Source organism: Myripristis murdjan, chromosome 4 (genome assembly GCF_902150065.1).
Source record: "Myripristis murdjan chromosome 4, fMyrMur1.1, whole genome shotgun sequence".
NCBI classification, from domain to species: domain Eukaryota; kingdom Metazoa; phylum Chordata; class Actinopteri; order Holocentriformes; family Holocentridae; genus Myripristis; species Myripristis murdjan.
Window position 1 is genome coordinate 21287066 of NC_043983.1, and position 23467 is coordinate 21310532.

General features: G+C 41.3%; 1 protein-coding gene across 1 annotated transcript; it reads right to left on the reverse strand.

Moving 5' to 3' along the window:
- Window positions 1-482: 482 nt before the first annotated feature.
- On the reverse strand, window positions 483-19960 carry adcyap1r1b (adenylate cyclase activating polypeptide 1b (pituitary) receptor type I). Its single transcript, XM_030049582.1, has 14 exons — window positions 19859-19960; window positions 12800-12952; window positions 7766-7868; window positions 4953-5066; window positions 4335-4444; window positions 4132-4229; window positions 3610-3742; window positions 2798-2951; window positions 2620-2680; window positions 2449-2518; window positions 2249-2340; window positions 1556-1685; window positions 1044-1085; window positions 483-771 (listed from the first exon to the last, which is right to left on the reverse strand). The coding sequence occupies exons 2-14, from the start codon at window positions 12854-12856 to the stop codon at window positions 583-585; spliced, it is 1353 nt and encodes a 450-aa protein (XP_029905442.1). The 5' UTR covers window positions 12857-12952; window positions 19859-19960; the 3' UTR covers window positions 483-582.
- Between the last annotated feature and the right edge of the window lie 3507 nt (window positions 19961-23467).

Below are 23467 nucleotides of genomic sequence, written 5' to 3' on the forward strand. Positions count from 1 at the left end.
CAGAAGCTCTCTACTGTAGCTGTAGCGATACAGTGGTCCACCTGTGCTACTCAACATAAAGCACCGGAAGCCTTTCAACAACAACACAATGATATGTACAGAACATTATCTATGCTTGTCCTGCGTGTTGCCGACCCACTCAGTAGATTTGTGACAGGGTTGACGAATGCAATGCCCGACGCAAAAAACAGGCTGCTCACAAATGGGAACTCTGAGTTTGGGTTGGATTCCAGCTGCACCTGAACCAGGTCAAGGGTGGCGGGTCATGACAGGATCTAAAGTTGTGGACGGATATTGGATTTGGCACATCGGGGTCAGATTTGGTCATGTTTCAGGGTCCTTTAGGTCAGACTAAGGGCTGCTCGGGGCAGGTTTGGGGCTTGGTTCCAGCTGGCTCGAGCTTGTCGGAGGAGAGTTGGGTTTCCATTATGCTTGTGTCTGGGTAAGGGTTAGGGTGAAGGTTTGGGAATGGGTTGTTGAGGCTGGTCATGGGTACCACGGTGTGTGAGGTGAGGTTGGTAGTGTCAGGTCCGGTTGTGAAGGTGTCACCGTTGCTGGACAGGGCCTCCCCTTGGCTGCCGTTCAGGTGGCCGGGGTCTCGGCCTGCAGGCTGGACATGCGGATCTGAGAGCTGCTCTTGCTCAGGATGGACAGCTGCGTCCCCCCGTTCACCCCACTGCTCGCCAGCGAAGGATGCCGGTGCTTCAGGTCCACAGCAAAGTATCTGTTCACCGTCCAGCTGCGCCATTTCCTCTTGATCTCCGATTGCACCTTGAGGGATATACTTCACAAGGTCATTATTAATGGACCTTGCTGGAAAGACACAAGCTCTCTGTTCCTCAATATCTATCTTGTCTCTGTCTTACATAATGTGCATACTCATTAAAGCTTCATGTGTGTGTATTCTGAGTTTAGGTCTTAAGACACAATATTTCCTGTGGAGCTGATGCTTTCAGTATAAATTTTCTACATATTTTATAAATTACACATTCATAGGACAAATGTGTAACTGTGGCAATTTATTTGTGTTAAAGGGGATTTACCTCTCCATTCAGGAAGCAGTAGAGGACAGCCACAACAAAGCCCTGAAGGGACACAGACAATACAATATCATTCATAAATAAATACATACATACATATGTACATACACACATACATACATACATACAATCAATAGCTGTTTAGATTGAAAACATTTAACCATCTTAATATTTGCTTATATTTTACAATTATTTCCTTAGTGTTCTTTACATGCATCGTAGGAGCTAGGTGTATATAATGCAACTTTTAAAAAAAATTTTGGTTGCAACAACAGTAAAAGTTAAGTAAATGAATTATTAGATAAATTCGCTTTCCAGGTGTTTTGGTTTCAACATTGTTAAACATGCATGCTGCAGTCGCTGTAATCACAATATATTATTATGTTACAATGTGATGATTATGATCATACCACTTACATCCCAGTCTGTCTTCCATTATCTGTTACGTTTTCCACATTATGTACATTCACTGTGTAAACCAATTCTCTGCAAGAAAGCTACGGAAAAACAGTCACCTGGAAGGATCCAAGGCCCAGTTCAAACACGAGGCGCTCTCGTTTACTGACATTCTCCGGGGAGAAGGCAAACACAGTGTAGTGGATGCCAAACAGAGGAATCAGTAGGAGAGTGGAGCGGGCCAACCTCCTGCCAAGTAACACACACACCACATGCTCAAGAAAGGACCAACTTACAGGACGCTGCTTATGAGCAAGACACACATCTACAACAACACTTTTTCTCAATGATTTCAGTTACACATTTCATCTCAGTGCAATTTGTATCTGAAGGTAGTTTGCAGCACAGCATAAATGGAAGTATTTGTAGGTTGAACACAAGAGATGCATAGAAATGAGCTAACAAAATAAAACTGGGTGCTGATGATAATACAAGACCAGGGCAGCACTCTGAAATTAATTAATTAAGACAGCCTCCTTCAGCGTGCCAGACGTCTCATGTCACTTCTGGCACGCTGAAGATGGCATCTGCCCCATGTGTGGAATAAATTTATAATTAATATCAGAGTGCTGTCCTAGTTTGAGTACAAGCCAGCCCCAGTGTGCATACAAGCAATGAAACGTATGTAATATGAAAATACAGTTATGTGATCTCATCATCTCAGATCTCAAGCTTAACATTCAAAAGACAAGTGCAACATTTTGTTTCAATGCCAGGCAGCAAAGATAAATATAAAAACAAGCATTACTGACAGGTAAATACTGGATTCATTTCCACCAATGTCAGGGGACTGCAGCTTCTGGACAAGGATGATGATGATGCCAATGAAGAGAACAAAGTTTATCTGTGGGAGAATATAATGTAAAAATCGATTAAATTCACTGAACACAGTTGCCTTTGGAAAAGTGTTTTATGTTCAGGTTTCTTAAACAGTGGACAACTGGAAACACACCATAATCGAGGCTAGCACAGGTCCTTTTATCACCCACCAGATGGCAGCATTGTCATTCATATCCCAACACCTGGGAGAGCAAGTCATAGAATATGCAATCATTCATCAAACCGGTCATTCAGCACATATAAAGACAACCTCAAACTTGTCCATCTGTGGTCCATAACATACCCTATGTCATCGAAGTGCAGTCTTAACACCGCCCATATTGTCACACAGACTGTTGGCGTTCCTAGATGCAACACAAATCATGCAATTAATAAAATATACGCGTTAACATACAGAGATTGTATCGCTTATCAGATGATGATCAAAATTAAGCTTCAGGACCTGATGGTAAATGTCTCACCCCATCCAATGATGATGTACCAGTAGAAGTATCTTCTCTCAGGGAAGAAGGTCTCCACCAGTAAAGTGAAGAGATACAGGCCCTCAATGAACAGCCAGAAGTAATTGGAGAGGACACAGTAGTGGAAGAACACCATCACTGCCTTACACTCCACCTTCAAAGAGAAAGCAAAGACAATAATGATTGACTAAAGTGTGTTTTGGAAGGGGTATGCATGTATCTAATTTAATCGCCAAGAGCCTATTTTTAGAAGAGGGACAAATTTCTCTTGGTGAGTATGGAGTTTAGGGAAAATGTGAGAAGAAACAGAATAGAGAAAAAGAAAGTAGCAGCACACCAACAAATTCTTAAGGACAGAGAAAAAACACATCTTGCATTTGATACAAAGAGACAGTTGCTCTTTGAAGGGAACAGTAGACTCTAACTCACAGTGGAAAAACTTCACTGGCTAGAAAAAAAATCAACTGAAAAATGAACTCTAATGACCTGTGATCCAAAAAAAAAAAAAAAAAAAAAAAAAAAAATACAATGTAATCCATTGGAGTGAAAAAATACATTTTTATTACATTGGCTGAAAGAATTGTTTGCATTCAGGTCATATGAAGGGTCTTGCAGCCCATGTCATAAATGTATTTTATGTGTTTTCCCTCATGCCTAGGCTGTTCATTTTTGGACTACTACTTTTTTAAGTAAAAGATCAGAGGGATCCTTTTCCAGTGTGAGATTCCTTGTCATGTTTTGACAAATCACTGACTACCTATCAATAACAACAATAGAGTCTACTGTGTGTGTATGCATATTGTGTCACTCACAGTGTGTATGAAGCAGTGTTCACTGTCCTCCTTGGCATAAAGCACACCATCTTTGATGAAGACAGAAATGGCTCTCAGGATGAAAGACACAAAGAGGTTCATATGGATGAAGTTCCTGGTACAGTGCAGTTTCCTGTGTGGGAAACCATCCATTAACCAACAAGAACACCAGGGTCAGAAAAGCTTAAACTTAAACCATAGAGTTTCCAAAGCGTCCTCTTGCACTGGCCACAGAGGCCAGTCTCCAATAAAAGCAAAACTCAAAAAATATGATGGAATTAAATGTCATTAACGTTTCCAAAGAATTACAAAATCTTCCACCAAAAAGAGACAATGTTTGCTGAGGAACACACTAGCATGTTGGCATCTCCTTGCCACAGATACAAATTCTTGTGTAAAACCTTTAAAGGCACTAGATCAACATAAACTGTTACTCTGCTGGTTGGTGTTTCCTCAACAGCACATCCTGCTGTACACCAACACCAACAGTGGCAGGCAATGATCCAAGTTGAAATGCCTCACCTGAACCTGCACAGGATGACCATGGCCGTGGTGAGGGAGACCAGGGAGGTGCTGTAGCCCACTGTATACAGAGCCTTCACTGACACATAGTACATATCCTAAATATGAAACACCAGGAACAGAAATAAACCTGTCAGTGTAAGAACTGATAAATAGATACAGCATAGTGTACAGTGACCCAGAGTTTACTTATGCACTGATACACTTACCGGATGACTGCTGTTGCCTTCATCGAAGAGGCAGGCGTCTACATAGTGGGGGAAAGTCTCCGACCAGCCAAACTCAGTGCAGTTACGGCTCACCTTCCCCAGCTCTGTGAACACAACACAGTTTATGTGATAATGGCTTATTTTGGCAAAGGGGATACAACTGATGTTCCATCAGATAGTCTTTTCTGATGCTGCTGATATCAGAAGTCAGTTAGAGCTGCCCATGTGTTTTTTTTTTTCCAAGCCAAATTTAAAGACGTTGATTATGATCACAAAATATCAGCAATCAGCAACTTCAAGGCACACGCACATTCAGACACACATAAACAAATCTTCATTTTAATATAATAGCGCTCTTCAAATTCTAAATCCATCATTCTTCAGTTTCCTTGAATCAACATTTCAATTAAATCTAACAAACTTTGTGTGTAGTCACCAATGACTTACATTTCAGCACCACAAAGTACACAGCACTGTGAGAGAGACAGGTGTTTGTTCTTTGGAGTGTGAACAAATTATCTCATATCATAGAATGAAATCGACCGCAATCATTTCAAATGGTAATTCTGCTTAAGTGGCTGATCCCAGCTCCTGCTGCCATTTCTAACTGACCATAGTCTTCTTCGCTCATGAACTCGGAGAAAAGCTCAGGGCAGTTGACCTCCACCACTTCACCAATCCTGGCAGGCTGCCAACATGTCAGGTTGTCCCACATCCATGTGCACCCTGGGAACACGACAGACAGAGAAACATGTGAAGGCTTTCATTCCAAAACACTTTGTGGCCATTTGGGGGGTGGGAGGGTGGGGGGGTGGGGGGGTGGGGGGATGCTGAGATTTATCTGTAAAACCTTAAGATAAGAAATTGCTTCCATAAAGAAAAAAAGATTTAATCTGTTCTTGCTGATTAATTTTCACTGACAGCATCTTATTGGTGTGAAATTGTGTTGCCAACTCTCTCCAGCAGGTGGCAAATACATGTTAAAATTTACCACTGCAACTGGCTTTTTCATTCATGCATCTGATGCAAACATGAATTGATTTAATCCATTTTGTAATCCTTTAAAGTAATTTATTTTAGTCTGACCCATGGCAAGTATTTTTTCACTGGATTTGTGCTATTTCTCTGCTAACTGGAAATTGTCAAATGGGAATGAACTGAAGATATTGGTCAAATGCCAGGTTGACAACCCAAATCATTAATTTACACTCCCATCTCAAGGACATTAGAGGGAAGCTGGTTGGCTTGTTCAGGCTACGAATGGATTTCACGTAGTACAGGTTGAGAGACATTTAATTTAATAAGTGTGAGCATATGCTGGCGCACTGCTGGTGACCTTGCCAGACTATCATGAGATTCACAACCATGATGCTATCTCTCACACACACAACAACCCATCCAGCTGGATTTTGTCCTCAGCATTACTTAACAGTATGTGTATGAAAAAGGTCACTGTGTTTCCATATCAGTCACATAAAGCAGAACTGCAAGATAAGCAGCTATACACTTCACTGGAGTGCCGAGAGAGAGGGGTGATTCAGCGTGACGACATGGCATGATGCTCAAAAAAAAATTTTTTAAGCTGATACAAACACAAAAAACAGTTGAAGAGGGTTACTATAATTATCTCCAATTTAATCCTGGTACATTATCACAAAGACCCTTCAGATACACCAGTGTAGATCTACAAATTCCAAGAAATTCATTTTAAAGCTCTGAAGGATTTACAACCTTAATAACAAGGAGCCGCTTATAATATAAATCCATACTTGCTGCGCTGAGCATTACTCAGTTATTGCGACTGCAAAGGCCAGAATCAATAGTGAAGGGACTCTAGGGAGTAAAACATAGTGGTAGGGGTGTGCAGAGCCAGTTCTCCAGTATCAGGGGCTGGCTGTCATTCTTGAAGGGATGATGACCCTGTCTCAGTTTATTCCACCCTTTATCCATCATCAGATCTGTCATGGAGGCACAGAGGGAGACACCTGTCACTCACTCGCTCACTGGTCAGCTTGCACTTAAAAGGAATAGTTCACCCATTATGGAAAACAGGACATATTTCCCAACACACATTTGTATCTGTCTGTCTCCAACAAGAACGAGATGCAGATAGGATTTGTGCTCATTTGGGATGAGTCGATACAATTTACTGGTTCTTCAGCATAAAAAAGAAATATCTTCCACTGAAACTCATCGTCTCCAAGAGCTGTGGATTATTTGGGTTATGCGTGTCATTGTTTGTGCTGTTGAGCTGTTGCTGTTGATTTTTTTTATATGTAAATTTTTGAAGGTGTGAGCTCCACAAAAAAAAAAAAACCATCCTGCCCCATTGTATTGGAGTGCCAGAATACAGGGAAGGTCACTGGATTCAGGAAACCTTGCCAAATCACACAGAGACTTTCTGGATGGACAGACTACACAAGGATAAATTAGGAAAATATATTTTTTTTCTGTGTTTTGTCAGATCTGTAACTTTCAGATAATTATAAGATGCTGTCCATTTGGAGACATTTTCACCCACTCATTGGAAATAGAGTCAGAGTGTGATGCCATAATTAATTTGTTTTGTTGAGGTTCTCTGTTGGACCTACATTGATCTTGTTCTACAAAGCATGCACACAAAAGACTCTCTCTCTCCCTTTCTCTCTCTCTCTCTCTCTCTCTCTCTCTCTCTCTTTCTCCCTCTCTCTCTCTCACACACACACACGCACCCCAATTTCACAAGCAAACTGTGAAGTCTATCTAATGATCTCTCTTCGCAGACAAACAGGTCAGAGTCAACTCCCATTTGTAGAATTATCTCCCGCTCATTAGTGCGGCAGCCCCGAAATTGGTGTCGCTATTAATCTCTGTGTTTATTCTTGTTTTGTAACCAGCTCCTGTTGAATGCTGCCACAACATAAACAAAATAGTATTTAGTGTGAGGGAATACATCAAAAGCGTGAGTCTGTTTGAGTTGCTAAGGGGTTGGTTTTTGGGCTTGGGGGAGTGTTATTTTCTTCTTTTAAGTTATTTGTCTGTGGTCCCAAATACCCAGCCAGAAAGGGAAGTGTTCATGCGCTCATAAACATATCAGCAACTGCTAAACTAGCCATGTGGCTGAGCTGTAAGAGCCAGGTGGGCTGGTGGGCTATGTGGACCCTGTCCATGTTCTTACAGGGCTGCTGAAGGCTCAGCTACCAGCAGCCATCCAGGTTTTCACCCTTTAATGGGCAGTAGGGGGAGTGTTCTGCTCAGTGGGGAATGAGGAAGACTTGGGTCCTCTCTTTCTAATTGGTATAACCGGGGAAGGTCTTGTCTGTATTGTTTGCTTCTTTTTTTTTCCACTATAAATTGTATAATCTCTCTCTCTCTCTCTCTCTCTCTCTCTCTCTCTCTCTCTCTCTCTCTCTCTCTCACACACACACACACACACACACACCTACCAAATTCTGGATCATTTCCTGGATCATCCGAAGCGATCTTTTCCATGCATTTCTCTTGCTCTCTCTTGATGACACAGTCAGAGTGCCCATGCTGGCCTGCAACCTGGAGGCACACACGCCCACACACACACACACACACACACACACACACACAAAACACCACAAAGAGAAAGGAGAAAAAGAGAGAAACAAATGGTTGAAGATCGCATCACAGCACAGAAGAACCCAAAGGTAAAATGAAAGATGCAGCTTCATTAGTTTTACCATGTGGATCACACCACAGTGTGGGAGAGGTCTTAAGCTGTGGGATCTGTTTAACACTAAACCAATTAAATAAAACATTTCAGGGATGCTGGCTTTTTCCTTGTGTTAACTGACCTTGTAGCAGGGCATTAAACTAATGAAAACAAGGCAGGAACAGCACTCAGACATGCACTGTTCACATTGGATCATGGCAAGCAGTGCTTCCATCTCTTGGGACCGCAGACAAACAGACACAGAGACTGTTTATTGTAGCTAAAGTGCTTTCCAGTAGCTTGAACGTGCTCAAAGCCAGAGATCAGAATGACAGCCAGAACCCTACAGGCTACAGCCACGGAGGTCACATCCAGCAAGGCCTTCTTCACAAGCCCTCTCTGCCTGCTGACAGGTGCACAATGCTGGGCCAGCGCTGGGGTTCAGAGTGGGGTGCAGATGGAGGTGGGTGTCTGGCAAGAGGCCACTCTAATGTCTTTGTGCTGGCGTCAGCCTGGGAGACGCCGCGTCACAGCTTTATGAGGCATACCAGGGGAGCACTTGACTCTTATTCACTGACGTCAGCAGCATTTTACGTCAACAGTGGTCTCAAAGGCAGAAAATCCTGCCAGGCACCAGTGTAATAGAAACACATTAGTCTTGTGCTCTGACTGGCAGCAGTGAATGTGCATATGCAGACACACGCTGTCTGCATATGCGCTGTATAAAAGGCCTGCAGACCTGCAGACTACCAGTGCTTACCAACTCAAATACTCACAAGAATCTACATACTAGTGAGTAATAACATGCTATATTTAATTTTTATATACATCACAGCTATAGTGATATGTTTTGGTAAAGGCTGACTAATGCAACTTGCTATGTGAACCTGGGAATATTTTACAGATGAGTTTATGCGTGTTTCTATATGTATGTGCATGTGCATGTGGATACTAAATAGTCTCCTTTGGCTAATTACTTCTGTATGCCCAAATCACCACCCTAAACCTGGGTCAAATTGTGTGTGTCCAGTTTGTTTATGGGGTTCAAGTTGTGCCAGAATTATGCCAGCTGAGGTGGTTCAGGCATCTAGTTAGGATGCCTCCTGGGAGGTGTTCCAGGGACAACCAGCTGGGAGGAGACTTCAGGGTAGATCCAGGACATGCTGGGGGGATTATGTATCCTGGCTGGCCTAGGAATGCCTTGGGATCCCCCAGGAGGAGCTGATGGATGTGGCCGGGATAGGACCATCTGGGCTGACCTCCTCAGCTGGCTCCCTCCGCGACCCGGTCTCAAATAAGTAGCAGAAAATGGATAGATGGATATGAAGCAAACCTTTTGTGCCAAAATGATGGAGCTGCACATGGTATTGTGCTGTGTGTTTATGGTGTAGTTACTGTATATTGGTCTTTGTACATTGAATTATATCTATGTGTGCTGTCATTTTCATTTGTATATTTATATTGTCATTACTGTTTGTCTACATCCACCTTTGTTTTGTTTTTGTGTATTCAGTTCTTTCTTTTTGTCTGTGTTAACTGTAGTTTGCCCTTGTCTGTTGCTACAGCCATTTTCATTTTCCTGTTATGTTAGGTGATTGATAGTTTATAATAACCGAAAATAAACTATTCATTCACTATTACAAGGAATACAAGGAATACAAGGAAGTTTATTCATCATTATACAACAGGTTGTATAACGAAATTAAAATGTGGTTCCCTCTTAATTGATTCATTAAACATGGCATTTCTCACATAAAAGCGAAAGAACCACTCCATTTTCGCCTTGCCATGTTATAAGTGGAGGGAGCCACCAGCTGCTGCATCCATATGTTCAAAGTTAAACATGCACTGTTCATGCATCCTTGGACCTGTTTTTTTATGTCAGTAATGTTTATTATAATGTATATTTTTTTGACTTACATAAAAAACAGAGGCAATCGAAAAACACAAATGATAGTACACACAGACAAATGGAAATGACAGCAGATGGAGGCAAATACTAATGCAAGTGCACACAGACAGAAAGAAATGACCAACAACATATAAACAATACATGAACATATGAAGAGTTTATTTGCATAAACAAATATTGCCAATCGTATTAATTCACATAAACCATCACATAAAATCATATCACTAAGCTGATGCAGAGGTGATTTTTGTGAGAGAATTTTGAAATTTGCATTTATAAAGTATATTATGTGATGCACTACAGACAACAGTCAGTTATTTATTTATTTATTTATTTATTATTACTTTTTTTTTTTTTTTTTTTTTTTTTTTTTTAGGAATGCTAAAATCTGCTTTTGCAAATAAACTCATCATTCAAAAACAGCACAATACCATATGCACCAGCATAATTTTGGCACAAATGGGACCTCATATTGATCAGCTTTCAGAGTGCATGCACGTGTGCATTTATCAGCATGTATACGTATTTGTGTGTGCGTTCATGCATGTGGTGTGTGCGTGTGTGTGTGTGTGCGTGTGTGTGTGTGTGTGTGTGTGTGTTTGTGTGTATGCTTATGGGTGGTTCAGTGATTCCTGCTAAATAGTCACATGGTCAGCGGAATAAGCCATATGTCACACCATATTAAAAACTAATCCAGTCATTTAACCACTGTCCATAGCACTATGACTCGATCATTGTGCTGTGCACCCTGGATCACAATTCCATCTCAATGTTATGTAACATTTCACCACATTATCACAGCAGCTCACAACAGCGACAGGAAACAGGCATTGTCTGATAGAGGCATGCCTATAGATTAATAGTTTTATTCTGCCAGTGACTCAATTGTATGTACACTGTAGAATGAAATGCATAAGGGACAACAGAATGGCAAAATTCATTTATCACTGCGAATAATTAAATATTATGCACTCGATAGAATGAAATGATGAAGGAAAAACAGATAGCGTGGATTGCATTGCATGAAAAATCTATTACGAACGACAGGAAGCGGATATCCATTATCATGTTTAGGCGGTGTTTCTGGACTGTCATCGACTAGGATGATTTTTCTCTCAGAAACACACAGCATGCAGATACATAAGCACAAGGGGCTGACAGTGGTAAGTTTTGTGAAGACGTATCATCTGTGTTAATTACCAGTGGCGGTTGCTAGGCAGCAGCAAGTGAGTGAACCTCAGACGATGAAAAGACAACGCCACAGCAGAGAGCCTTCTTAAATTAGATTTTATTTCACATTACTTGTCCCGATATTACTGCCAACATTGAGGATTATTCTGGAACCCTACGTCCCACCACAACATACACACAAACACACACACAAAGACAAGCTATTGCACTTATACAATAAATGTTTGCATGTGGGTGCATGAATTTGTGTGTGTGTGTGTGTGTGTGTGTGTGTGTGTGTGTTCAGATGTGTGTGTGAGGCTCTGTATCATGAGAAACAGTCATGCATATTGATGAGAGCGATGTCAGTCTTCAACCCTTAACCAAGGGGGATTAGAGTCCCAATTTACATAAACAGTCATGTACCCCATAACATTATCTCTTTCTCTCTCTCCCTCTCTCTCTCTCTCTCTCTCTCTCTCTCTCCCTCTCTCTCTCTCTCTCTCTCTCTCACCCACTCCTCCATTTCTCTACAGTTCATGTTAAACTTCATCTCCCTCCTCCATTCCATTTCAACTCCACCACGCTATTAAAATCTTTTTTTCACTTAAAGGAAAATTCCACCCTAAAACACACCGACACTGTTTAAAAACAAGGATTGATGACATACATTTCTGGTGCCATTTTGTTGTCATAGGGCATAATTCCACTTTTTTTGAGAGGTAAACTGGCTGATTTACAGCGCACAGAGAGAGCAGCTGCAAGTGCAATGGAGCTTAATGGGGGAAAAGACGTGGGATTTCCCTCTTCTATGTTGAATATCCGTCTACATGTTTGTTTAACATCGCTGCAAATCAGTGTCAACGGTGTCAACATAACACTTACATAAGCAGCTAAGCAAAATGACACCCAACATTTAGTACAAATTCCTATACAGCCCTTCCATCTTCCCTCTCATCCACCAAGCTCTCTCTCCCTCTCTCCCTCTGACAAGTTCACACCCTCTCTCTCCTGGGCATGTCCTCATCCTCAACAAGCGGCTTTGCTCAAATACAGTAAACATATTTCTCAGTTCCTTAGACAACACTTCAGTTCAGGGTAATAACTTGCAGCCTAGTACTGTAATGAAAAACATTTTCCTTGCAGCTTTTTATTTCCAAAAGATAGGGCGTACTATAAGTCATTAGTGGAGAGAGGAGAGGAAAGAAGAGGAGATGAAAGGTGGGGTGAGGAAAGGAGTGGAGACGAGAGGAGAGGAGAGAAAAGAAAGGTGACAAGAGGAGAGGAGGGGAGAGGAGAGGAGAGAAAAGAAAGGTGACAAGAGGAGAGGAGAGGAGAGGAGAGGAGAGGAGAGGAGAGGAGAGGAAAGGAGAGGAGAAACATAGAATACAGCCCAGCAACAAGGAGCTTCTCCTTCCTAACAGATTCAACAGACAGAAATAATGTTGAATAAACAATGAATAAGTGATAAGGACTCAGCCCTGAAAGTGAGTGACTGTACAAGTGCATGAAAGTGGGGCTTCAATCCCTGTTTGAATTTATTCAACCATAGCCCCACCTGTTACTGGGTCCGTTTTCACCGTTGTTTCTTTTGCCAAGGAGGTACTGCATGCACACACAAACACATTTGACTAAACTGATGATGGACTATTCATTTTCTGTTTGAGTTTGTACAAAAAAAAAAAAAAAAAAAAAAGGTTAGTGATATTAGCTTACCAGGGGCAAAATGAGGAGGAGGGTGTGCATCAGCAGGCTAATGGTGGCAGAAGACATTTTGTGTCCCTCTAAGCGACAAGTTTCCTTTACAAACTGAGATCTTAGGGCTTGATAGGCACACGGAGCACAGCGCTGGTCCGCTCACCTTAGGATCTGAGAGACACAAAGGAGTACAACATTAAGAAACACTGAAGAGCGGTGGGGCAGTTAATCAAAACAGTGCACACAGTTTAGCAGTGTGCCCACATTTGTCTGCATTCTGTCTACGTGAGAGAGAAACAAATGAATGAGAAATGCTAGAAATGGAAAAAACTGACGTAGTATGTTAGGTGCTGAGAGCATCTAGAGTGTCTTTGAAGTCTCCAGTGCAGAAGTTCACAGAAATGCTGATTGTGAGATTCTCGTCGTGGAAACATCCTCACATTTCACAAAAAACACAAACAATACCCAATACTAAAGTAATGCAAATGTTTTATTGGTACAGGAGATAACCCCTTTATGATTTAAGAATTTCAGTGACCCAGCTTTGAAAACACATACTGTATAAATTGAGCTCTTCTTCATCACAGCCATGTTTATTTACAGCACGCAAAAACAGCTCTTTTCCAAGTGCAATACACAATGACACCATGACCATGATACTTTTTACCCATGTTATTTATTCATGTTATTTATTCTTTTATTCTTTTTTATTTACTCTATTTTTGAATGTGTTCTCACACAGCGAAAGCCTGTATTGTGCAAAACCTGTTACTGTTTATGTGTAGTGAAAACAGTATAATTTACTCCGACATGGTCTCTTTGTTAAATTTTAAAAAGAGTTACAAAAAACAACAACAACAACAACAACAACAACAAAAGCTACACTGTAGCAGTTCAAAAGCCATGGCATTAGTTTTGCATGTAAAAGACACAACCTGCCATAACAATACGATTGCTTTAATTTTACGTAGATTAGGCATTTTCAAAAGAGCATTATTTATTTAATTTAGCGGGAGCCTCAAACACAGCCTACTTAAAAAAAAATAGTTTGAAATCTATTTTTAGTGTTCACAAGATTGAATTAGACTCACAAGATGAAATTCAAAATTCACAAGGTGAAAGAATCACAAAATGAATTACAACTATTCTTTTTTATACATGGGAGTAGGCTTAAGGAAAAGTACAAAATTTATATGTATCTGATTTTTTGAAATTTAGGTTAAGTTCTTAGAAGAGTTACAAAACAAAATGCTACAATGTGGTAACTCACAAGGCATTACATTAATTTTGCATTTAAAAGAAACAAACTGACACAACAATTAGATTATTGTAATCTTACTTAGATTGGGAATTTTTAAAAGATCCTCATTTATTCATTCAAACACATCTCGACCACACTCCCAAGCACAGTAATAAAAGGTTTGATAATTCACAGAGAAGGGTCTATCAGAACATCTCACCTCACTTTCACTTCACACTAGCAGAGTGTCAGTTTTACCAACCATTGTAAAGCAGTCTTGGTGCTTGGTGCATGTCTGAATATGAAATAGTACCACAAGTATTGTCAAGTTGGGTGCCTGTGAAAGAACCATTTGGTGTGTGTGTGTGTGTGTGTGTGTGTGTGTATGAGAGTGTATGAGAGTGCACGTGCAGATATTTGTGTGAATATTTGCCCATGCATGTAGTGTGCCTGGAGGGTTAGCTTGAGCCTGGTAGGGCCAAGTAGCAGGACTGAAGACTCAGGCCATGTCCCGCGGAGTGAGCTTGGCAATTCTACTCTACCAAAACCCTGCCAGAACCAAGGCCCCCTCTCCTGCCGTTGTCAAGAGCAACAGCTGAGAAGGCTGCTGAGTTTGGATCTGAACTGGACCACGTGGACCCAGAACCCCCCTCTGTTCTTTCTTCTGCTCTACTGTACAAAGACACACATATTACAGTTAGTCTCCTTTTTTGACAATAATGCCATTTTAATCATTAAAAGATATATCACTTAAAAACATATGTGCTGGCCAAGTATTCACAAGATGAAATGACCTCTGTGTAGCAACTTCCCAGTTTCACAGGGCAGATTATCAATTTTTTAAATTTATTTTTTAATTTATTTCATTTTATTTCATTTTATTTCATTTTATTTATTTATTTATTTATTTATTTATTTATTTATTGCTTGCATGAATGGGAGTGAATTGAGATAAGTTAGCTTTGACTTCTAGGCTACCAAAGCAACTGATATTTGTGACAGACAGACACATGCTGTTCATAACAAGTCAAAACAGGACTGGTATAATCCTGTAAACCTTCATGAAACGTACTGTTGTCTCATCTTCCCTAACCCTGACATGATCCTTAATTTCCCACTGTAACACCATAATAATTTTGCAAATATAGATTTTACAGACTGAATTATTATAATTTTTTACCTGGTGCATGTAATATGTTATCTGTCCATGCTGTGTTGTCCATGTAATATGTTATTTGGGGAATTTGTTATTCCATCTATTTGAAATGAGTCCAGCACATAAAATATGAAGGTCACAGGCACATAAATTTGTTCATACTTTGTTATGTCACTTCAAATGACTTCCCACAGAGGAAAGACACACACACACATAAATGCAGGGAACATGAATGGGAATCTGCAAAAAAGTAGCTACGCCAAGGCTGCCATAATGCCGACAGTCGCTCTTCTATAGAGGAAGCTTTCATGGTGAGCGCTTCAGCACAATCACCATTAATTCAGTTCCGGGGGGATAAAACCAATTTTATATTGCAAACCAAAAGAAAACCAAAAAAAAAAAAAAAAAAAAAATACTGATGACATCTCATCCTGCAGAACTAAATAGCATGCATGTGTGTGTGTGTGTGTGTGTGTGTGTATGCATATGTGTTATGTGAGAGATAAGAAGTAAGGGTGACAGAAAACAGTGGATCACTACAAAAACGCAATTAATGTGAAATACTGTATGTGTAAGAATCACCTGAAAGTTTATACATATGTTTGCATGTGTGTGTGTGTGTATGTGTGTGTGTATGTACAGCAGCTGCTCAGAAATCCTCCCTTACTAATCAGTGGTTTAATGAGTCTCAGTGGCTTTCATGTTCAACACTGATGGCCTGAGTGAAAGAAAAATGTGCCAGAATCCAAAGGTCATACACAGCATTGGGGAAATGCATGCACAGGCATGTTCGCCCCCAGAATAACAAACCAAACATGCACACAAACACACACTCTCCCAGACACACACCCAGTAACAGAGGCATGTATAGTGTGCACCTGGCATGATAACCATTGACTTGAACACAGATCACCTGCAAACACTAATCTTTATCTTATTTTGATTGAGTCTGCTTATGATGGCAAAGATAAAATGCACATTTGCAGTGTTGCAGTTAAGAGGAGGAAAGGGAACGGAGGAGAAACTGAAAAGGCAGGAGAAGCTGCAGCAGGAAAAGAGTAAGAGCAAAGGCAGACATAACAACGCCATATGAAGAAGAGGAAGAATCAGTGGCTCCATCCATGGAAGAATGTGTGAGTGTGTGTGCTCACTTGTGCATATGTGTGTTAACAAAAATGATTGCTCTCAGGAGCGAGATGAAAAATAGAAGCAAGAGATTCTTAATGATCACTTTCTCCTATAGTGAGAGACGCTGCTATTATTAAGAGACAGAAGCTTTGAAAACTATGATGAGAGGCATCATTAGAGAGTGTGTGTGTGGTGTATGTGTTTGTGTGTGTGTCTGTGTGTGAGAGAGAGAGAGATGGAAAGAAAGACAGACATAGAGAGAGACAGGGCAGAGAATAACAGGAAGGGTGAGAGAGAAAAGAGGGAGAGAGCCTCCCTGCTATGTGTGTTCATGTTGCCTTTGATGTGACACTGGAGCCCATTTAGAGGCGTTTTGTCCCTCAGCACTTGTATTGGTTTGGCTTTGACAGCTGTTGCAGCCTGGAGAGTTGAGGCATGCACCAGCATATCTCCCTCAACTTACTTACATGCCCTCAACTCTATACTGTTCACCACTTCTCCCTCTGCCTCTCCCCCATCAGCCTTATGTCTGTGCACACAGATCCACACACATCCACTGAGTACTGTGAGAAATGGTTTAATTACTGAGTCCTTGGTGAATGCAGCAGCAGAAGAATGGACTTCCACTGTGTAAAAGAGACTCATTCTTCTCCCTGGTCTCCAAGAATCATCATATGGTGTGTTAATCCAGCACTGGGCCGCCTAATGCCCAGTGAATACTCCAGTAAGTCACTCAAGATCTATATTTAGACCAAGGAATTATGAGAGGAATTAATATACATGGACATGATTTAGACTTCATTATTTTTGGAGGGAAATGGGAGGGGGAGGAAGGGGTAGGGTGGTTGCAGATATTACATACAGAAAGAGAGAGAGAGTAAGGGAGCAGGAGAGAGAGACAGACAGACAGTATGAAAGCTGTCCTGGTTTCTCGCTCCAATTATGTCCCTTTTTTTCCCCACAATTCATTGGGGAACTGCGTAGTCATGGGATGAAGGCAAAGACACCTTGTGTGCAAACAGGAAAAAAGAAGAAAAAGGTAGTAACGATAATCTCAAAAATCTTTCAAGCAGAGACATACCAAAATATCCCTCTCTCTCATATAAGCAATGCAGTGTGATGAAAAATATGTGTGTGAATAAGGAGAGATGAGGACAGGAGAAGGTGGAGGCAGTGGAGCAGGTATGACATAGTGAGAGGAGGAGGGCCTTGTGATGGAGCCATACAACTGGTGGTGATGCCATCTCAGCCGTAAAAGCGATGTGGCTCTCCAGCGCGATCTCGTAAACATTGAGACAGCGTGATCTCCTGCATGGCTACATCCTGACACACACTGCCATGCATTTAGTGCCTGCTCTGCTTGACTGTGGGCGGAGGGCTGCTGAATGCTGACTGCCTGCTATAGATCTGAACTGCGACACAGGTCAAGGATACGGCGTGATAGGATTCACTTAATGATTTCCCTGGCCCCACATGATGCATTTGCTTGTAGTAAGATAATAAAGAATAGGAGTATGGATTCAATAACGTCAGACAGGCCGGTGTGATGAATGCCTTCATCCTCTGGCTCGACAGCACAGTGTGAACAGCTCAGTGCTGAGGTGCTAATGTGCCATGAGAATTCAGAGAACAGTTGGGGCAAATTAAAACATTATCATTCATTTTGTGCATTGCGACAGTATCCAAAACTGGATCTCCTTGCTTTGACTAAATGGCAGAGGGCCCATAGGTGATACTGAGTGTGTAACAAGGTCGCCGTGCTGAGACTGGGCCTGATGCCTAATGTCCACTCCTCTCTGCCTCTCTCTCTTCTACTGTCCTGCCCATCCAACATAAAAAGGCTAATAGGGACTCTTAAATGTGAACTGGTATCCGAAAGAACGCTTCCCTTTCCTCTTTATGAATAATATCTATTGCCATGAAGTGAATGTATAAGGTTTTAGAGGTTACATCATAATGATTCACTGAAGATGATGCACATTTTTTTTCTGAGCAGTGTTAAGCAAATAGTATGATTCTATGATTTTTGAGCTACATTTGAAACACAATACAAGCTATAAATTGCAATAAAGGAGAAGTGTGTTGCCATTTTAGTGTTATTTATTCTAATTACTCTCCTGGACCAATAGCAAAGGTATTTCTTTTGGAAATGTCTCACTCAGAGAAACATTGCAGGCATTGTTTTCATATCTGTTTTGCACACGGTACACTAGCACCTGCTTGGTCTTGATTTAGAATTCAGGGCGGACATGTTACTCATTCATCAGTCTTTATGAATGACCTGCAGGTGAGTGGTCATGAACATCATAAATGGCAAATAAACACTGTCATTTTTCACTACTCAGTGTCAAAAATAGGCAATATGCATGCCAAAGAGAAATGGGTTTCCAAAAACATGTATAGGTGAACAAAAAGTGTACACACGCACACACGCATGTGCTCACACACACACACACACACACACACAACCATAGATACAAACACATACAATTCATGAGAGCTTGCTGGCTTTCAATTTCATTTTTTTTCAGCCCATCACTAAGAAAAAAAATGTTTTCCAGTTATCTATTGCCTCAAGATAGTGAGAGCATTTGAGAAGATGCAGACATCATTCTGTCAGAGATATAGGTCCAATAGATAAGGCAGTTTTAAAAGGATTACCTTTTGATTAAAAGGCTTTTCAATTTTGCTTCAACCCTCCTTAAAACACTCAATCCATCCACAGGGAGGAGGGTAGAGAAAAGCAGCATTTGTTATTCAGTGACAGAATGATGCATTACAAGGTCACTCACAGCTTTTACCCACAAGCTTGGATTTAAATTGATCTTCAGGGACACAACCCTCAAAAAATGTTGTTTTAGATTAAAATAATGGGTAAAAACATTCTAATTGCTGAGTAATTAGTATGCTGTAAAGGCCCACGCTGTGTGTGGATATGCAACATTTACTTAAACGTTACCATTTTTCAATGGGAGTCATATACCATAGAGTTGTCCTTGGAAAGAGACCAAGGATGAAATAGCCTATTAAAAATAAATCAAGAAAAAAAGAAAGCAAGAAAGAAATAGATGTAGGGTATTGGTCATGAAAACAACCCAACAACCCAAGCCCCTAGTTATAAAATAAAAAGGCACAGAAAAAAGCAGAGGCTGTCAGATACAGTTTATGTGAACACAAATGTATCTGCCCTGATGCTCAAGAACAGGTTGGTTTTGTCATGAGCTGATTTGTTCTGATTTCCTGATTTCTCCAGGCTATTCTCCAATTCGATGCAAAACAGCCTGCCGTCCGTTCCCAGTAATTGTGCAAACTGCATGCGCTTTGAGCAGTAAGGGAACCCCCCTCACTGAACCAAGCCGACACATGCCGCAAGATCCCAGCGTGCTTATTTGCATTCTCCTCCCATAACCTACATGCATGGCTCTGCCTCATCCCTCCATAAGCCCATATGAATTTATGCATTGAAATTAAGCTTGGTGACAAAATTACTAGATTTCTTTTTTCGGAATCTTACAGCTGAAATCAGTTGTATAGTCTGTTTCACAAATCTTACCATCGTAGCGGTATCCTCAAAAAAACAATGACAGGCTTGACCTGGGCTCCTCCTGTACTGTGGATCCTCCGGACGGATGGGGTGCGCACGCCGCAGGGGACAAACACACCTCGCCGGACTGCTGAGGTGCAAGGCTCCTCGGACCCCAAAACTTCGGGTGGAAATGCAATTTACAAAATGTTCTCGACTCCTCGGTGAATGAGAAAGCGAAAATCCTCTGCGGGAAAGAGGAGAAATTAAGATTCGTCTCCGTTCATGACAGGGCTTCTCGGTTCGGTGAATTATCACTGTTGATTTTTTTTTCTCTCAAGCAATTCCGCTGCCCTCTGTATAGCTGGCCATATCGCCCTCTACAGAAGAATGCACTGAGCATTTCAACTAACCATCTCTCTCTCTCTCTCTCTCTCTCTCTCTCTCTCTCTCTCTCTCTCTCTGTGTGTGTGTGTGTGTGTGTGTGTGTGTGTGTGCGCGCGCGCGCGCGCGCGAAAGAGGAGAGAGATATTACCGTCCATGTTCACAGGGCAGCGGTAATTATTAGACGTCAGGCTAGTTGGTAATAGCCATCTCAACATAGTTAATCCACACACACACACACACACACACAAATCCAATCTCGCATGATACATCTGAGACATATTTAGGCTATGTGAAATAAACCAGTCACACCAGATTTAATACATTAAATGACATTAAACGAGATTGGGTAGAACATGTGTGAGGATATTAATGGCACAAGACACAAAAAGGCCCAGTCATTTTAATGGTCACCAGGTCTAAATAAATAAATAAATATCAGAACCATGGACAGCAACTTAAATAATTTTTCAGTCTCAGGAAATGTACGTTTTGATGAGGAGTGCCTTTTTTGCATTACACCTTTCTGATGCTCTCATGAGCTTGTGTGCTTATGAGTAACTCTTACAAATCAACAAATTATGTTTTCTTTCACAGGACAGGTGTCTGCGCTAAGTTCAGTAAACCTTTCAATGCCTGAAAAATCCAAGGAAATTCACTCTTATTTTCATAGTTATCACATAAGATGAAGCACACAATCACCACACAGCCTAGACACATTTGCAAATATACTGAACACCACAATCTCATGTGCAAAATTTGGCAGCAATTTTTTTTTTAGGAATCCAAATCTCGCTGGCCTTTTTACAAGCATGATCACTTCAGTGTCAGTTGTGATGATGCATGAATAGAGGAGGAGGAGAGGGCCTTTTGAAAAGTGCCTCTAAAAATACGCTCTCCCTCTCTTCTTTCTATCTCTTTCCTTCTCTTTCCGACTGGCATGAACACTCTATGATGCGGGAGAATGAAAAACAAGCAGAAGACTCAATCTGTTGTGTGACTGGCCTCAATAAAGCAGGGGCAGTCAGTGGCCAAAGACTGCAGTTGGTGATTTCACTAATTAGTTACTCCTCTCTGGCTGACGCTGTGCTACTCAGTGAAATTACCTTGTAGTGTTTAGCTGGAATGAAACCATGTACACACTTGTCCATCCATGGCACACAGGTGCATTGTTGGTCTAGATCAGGGGTGGGCAATCATGTGCCACGGAGGGCCGAGAGGCTGCAGGTTTTCTTTCCAACCAAAAATTCCACCAGGTGATTTCACTGATTACCTCACCTTCAAGCAGAGAACAGGAACTAATCAGTGAAATCAGCTGGTGTAGTTTTTGGTTGGAAAGAAAACCTGCACCCCCTGCGTTCCAATACTCATACTACCATACTATATAGTAGGGAAAAAAATAATTAGTATGTCCCAATACATACTAAACTACATACTTTGTAAGGGCAGCTGCAGTACATACTAAAAGTAAAAAGTATAAGTATGCGATTTGGAACGCAGGGCTGCACCCTCTCGGCCCTCCATGGCACATGATTGCCCACCCCTGGTCTAGATAGAAGATAGGAGATATGAGAGGGGAGAAGTGCCAGAGTTGCAGCAGGATTATTGAGGTAGGTGGTAGGTTTCTATCTCAATTTTGCACTGCGAGAGAAATATCAGGAGAAAGTCTATATTTGCAGTGCAATGTTTTTTTTCTGTAACTTAGCTCTTTCAGAAGTGCCACAATGGAGTGTAGGCTACTAGATTCGACTTGTTTTGTCCTCTTTGACTTCTTCTACAAAGATCCTATCAACCACACACATATAGCTCTGCAAAAACATAAAATTCAGGTGTTTCTGATTCCTCTCTCTCATCTACCCTCATGCTGGATGTTGCTGTCTCTCATTCTTCCTCTATTCCCCATCCTGCTGTCATCAAGCCCTCCTACACAGTGTGTAGTGGTGACTCAGGCACCTCAAGTCGGCTTTCATATTCCAGCCGTAGCTGGAGAGAGATGCTGCTGAAGCTGAGAACAATTCCTCTCCTTTTAGTTATCCTTTTTTTTCTCAGATCACTACTTCTCTAAAATAACACGCACACACGCACTTAGGCACATACACATGCAAACACCAGGCCTCGGCTGGCCACTCTGAAGGAATCGTGATCAGGATTTGAGTGGCTCACTGACGCAGTGACATCATCACTAATTGATCCTCTTTTGAATTCTGAAAGGGAATAATATGCTGCTGTATGGGGTTGCCATAGCAACTGGACCGTTTCAATGTGAGGGGATGTGCAAGGCTGCTGGGAGCTTGAGGGGTAATTGGGGATGTTGGTGTGGGTATCGGGGTAGGGGGGCTCAGGATATGTGTATGAATAGGGGTGGGCTGCCCGAAAGAAAGAGCTGTGAGAAAGAAAATGGCCTTGCTGTGCATAGACAAGCTAGTCATATCATAAAACCCTGGCACCCCAGGTGAAACTGGCAACCTCAAAGGGCTGACAAAGAAAATAACTGATTGTGCATTTGTGTGCCTCTCAGAGCACATTCACTCACATTCACTCACACTCTTGCAAAGCATAAAAACCAACAAGATTTCCATAGAGCTCTGAATTTTACATATTAACTAATCCATTCACAGAACACATAATCATATCGACTATGGAATAAGATTGACTGTTGAACTGTTGAGGTTTGGCTCAATTACATGGCTTGCACTAGCTGCAGGATATTGATCTGATACATCTGCATCCATACAGTATGTGAGACTAATCTACTGCAGCGGAAAGAGGAGAAAAACCACACACACTTTGCATGTGTATTTGATTGACTCTGAGCTTGGAAAGTGTTGAACTATCCTTGTAAATCAAAACACAGTCATTCTTTTATCAACAAAAAAAAGCAATAACTTAAATCCACACTGCCTGAGCGCTGTGTGCAGAGGCCCTGCTATACTGGCAGATTTATACACTATGTATGATTGGGGAAGTACTTTGTTGCTTATCATACTGCCACATGGCTATGATCCAAAGGCTAAATAACTCTCTTTCAGAGCACAAATACTGTATAGATCATGTATCTCTCTCTCTCTCTCTCTCTCTCTCTCTCTCTCTCTCTCTCTTGCTCTCTCTGTATCACTCTGTCTCTTCAGTTAATTCAGTTCATTTAAATGCAGTTCATTTATTTTCTTTACCCACTTGTTTCTTTTCAGGATCAACTGGAGCCTATCCCAGTATGCACTGGGCAGAAGGTAGGGAGATAGATTAGATAGATTACCT

Excerpts from the sequence above, each read along its gene's own strand:
- adcyap1r1b (XM_030049582.1), bottom strand. The coding sequence starts at position 12,856 with ATGTCTTCTGCCACCATTAGCCTGCTGATGCACACCCTCCTCCTCATT. Across the intron at positions 2,681-2,797 it reads GTACATCATCATTGGATGGG|GAACGCCAACAGTCTGTGTG; the intron begins GTGAGACATTTA and ends TGTTGCATCTAG. Across the intron at positions 772-1,043 it reads ACTGCTTCCTGAATGGAGAG|GTGCAATCGGAGATCAAGAG; the intron begins GTAAATCCCCTT and ends ATATCCCTCAAG.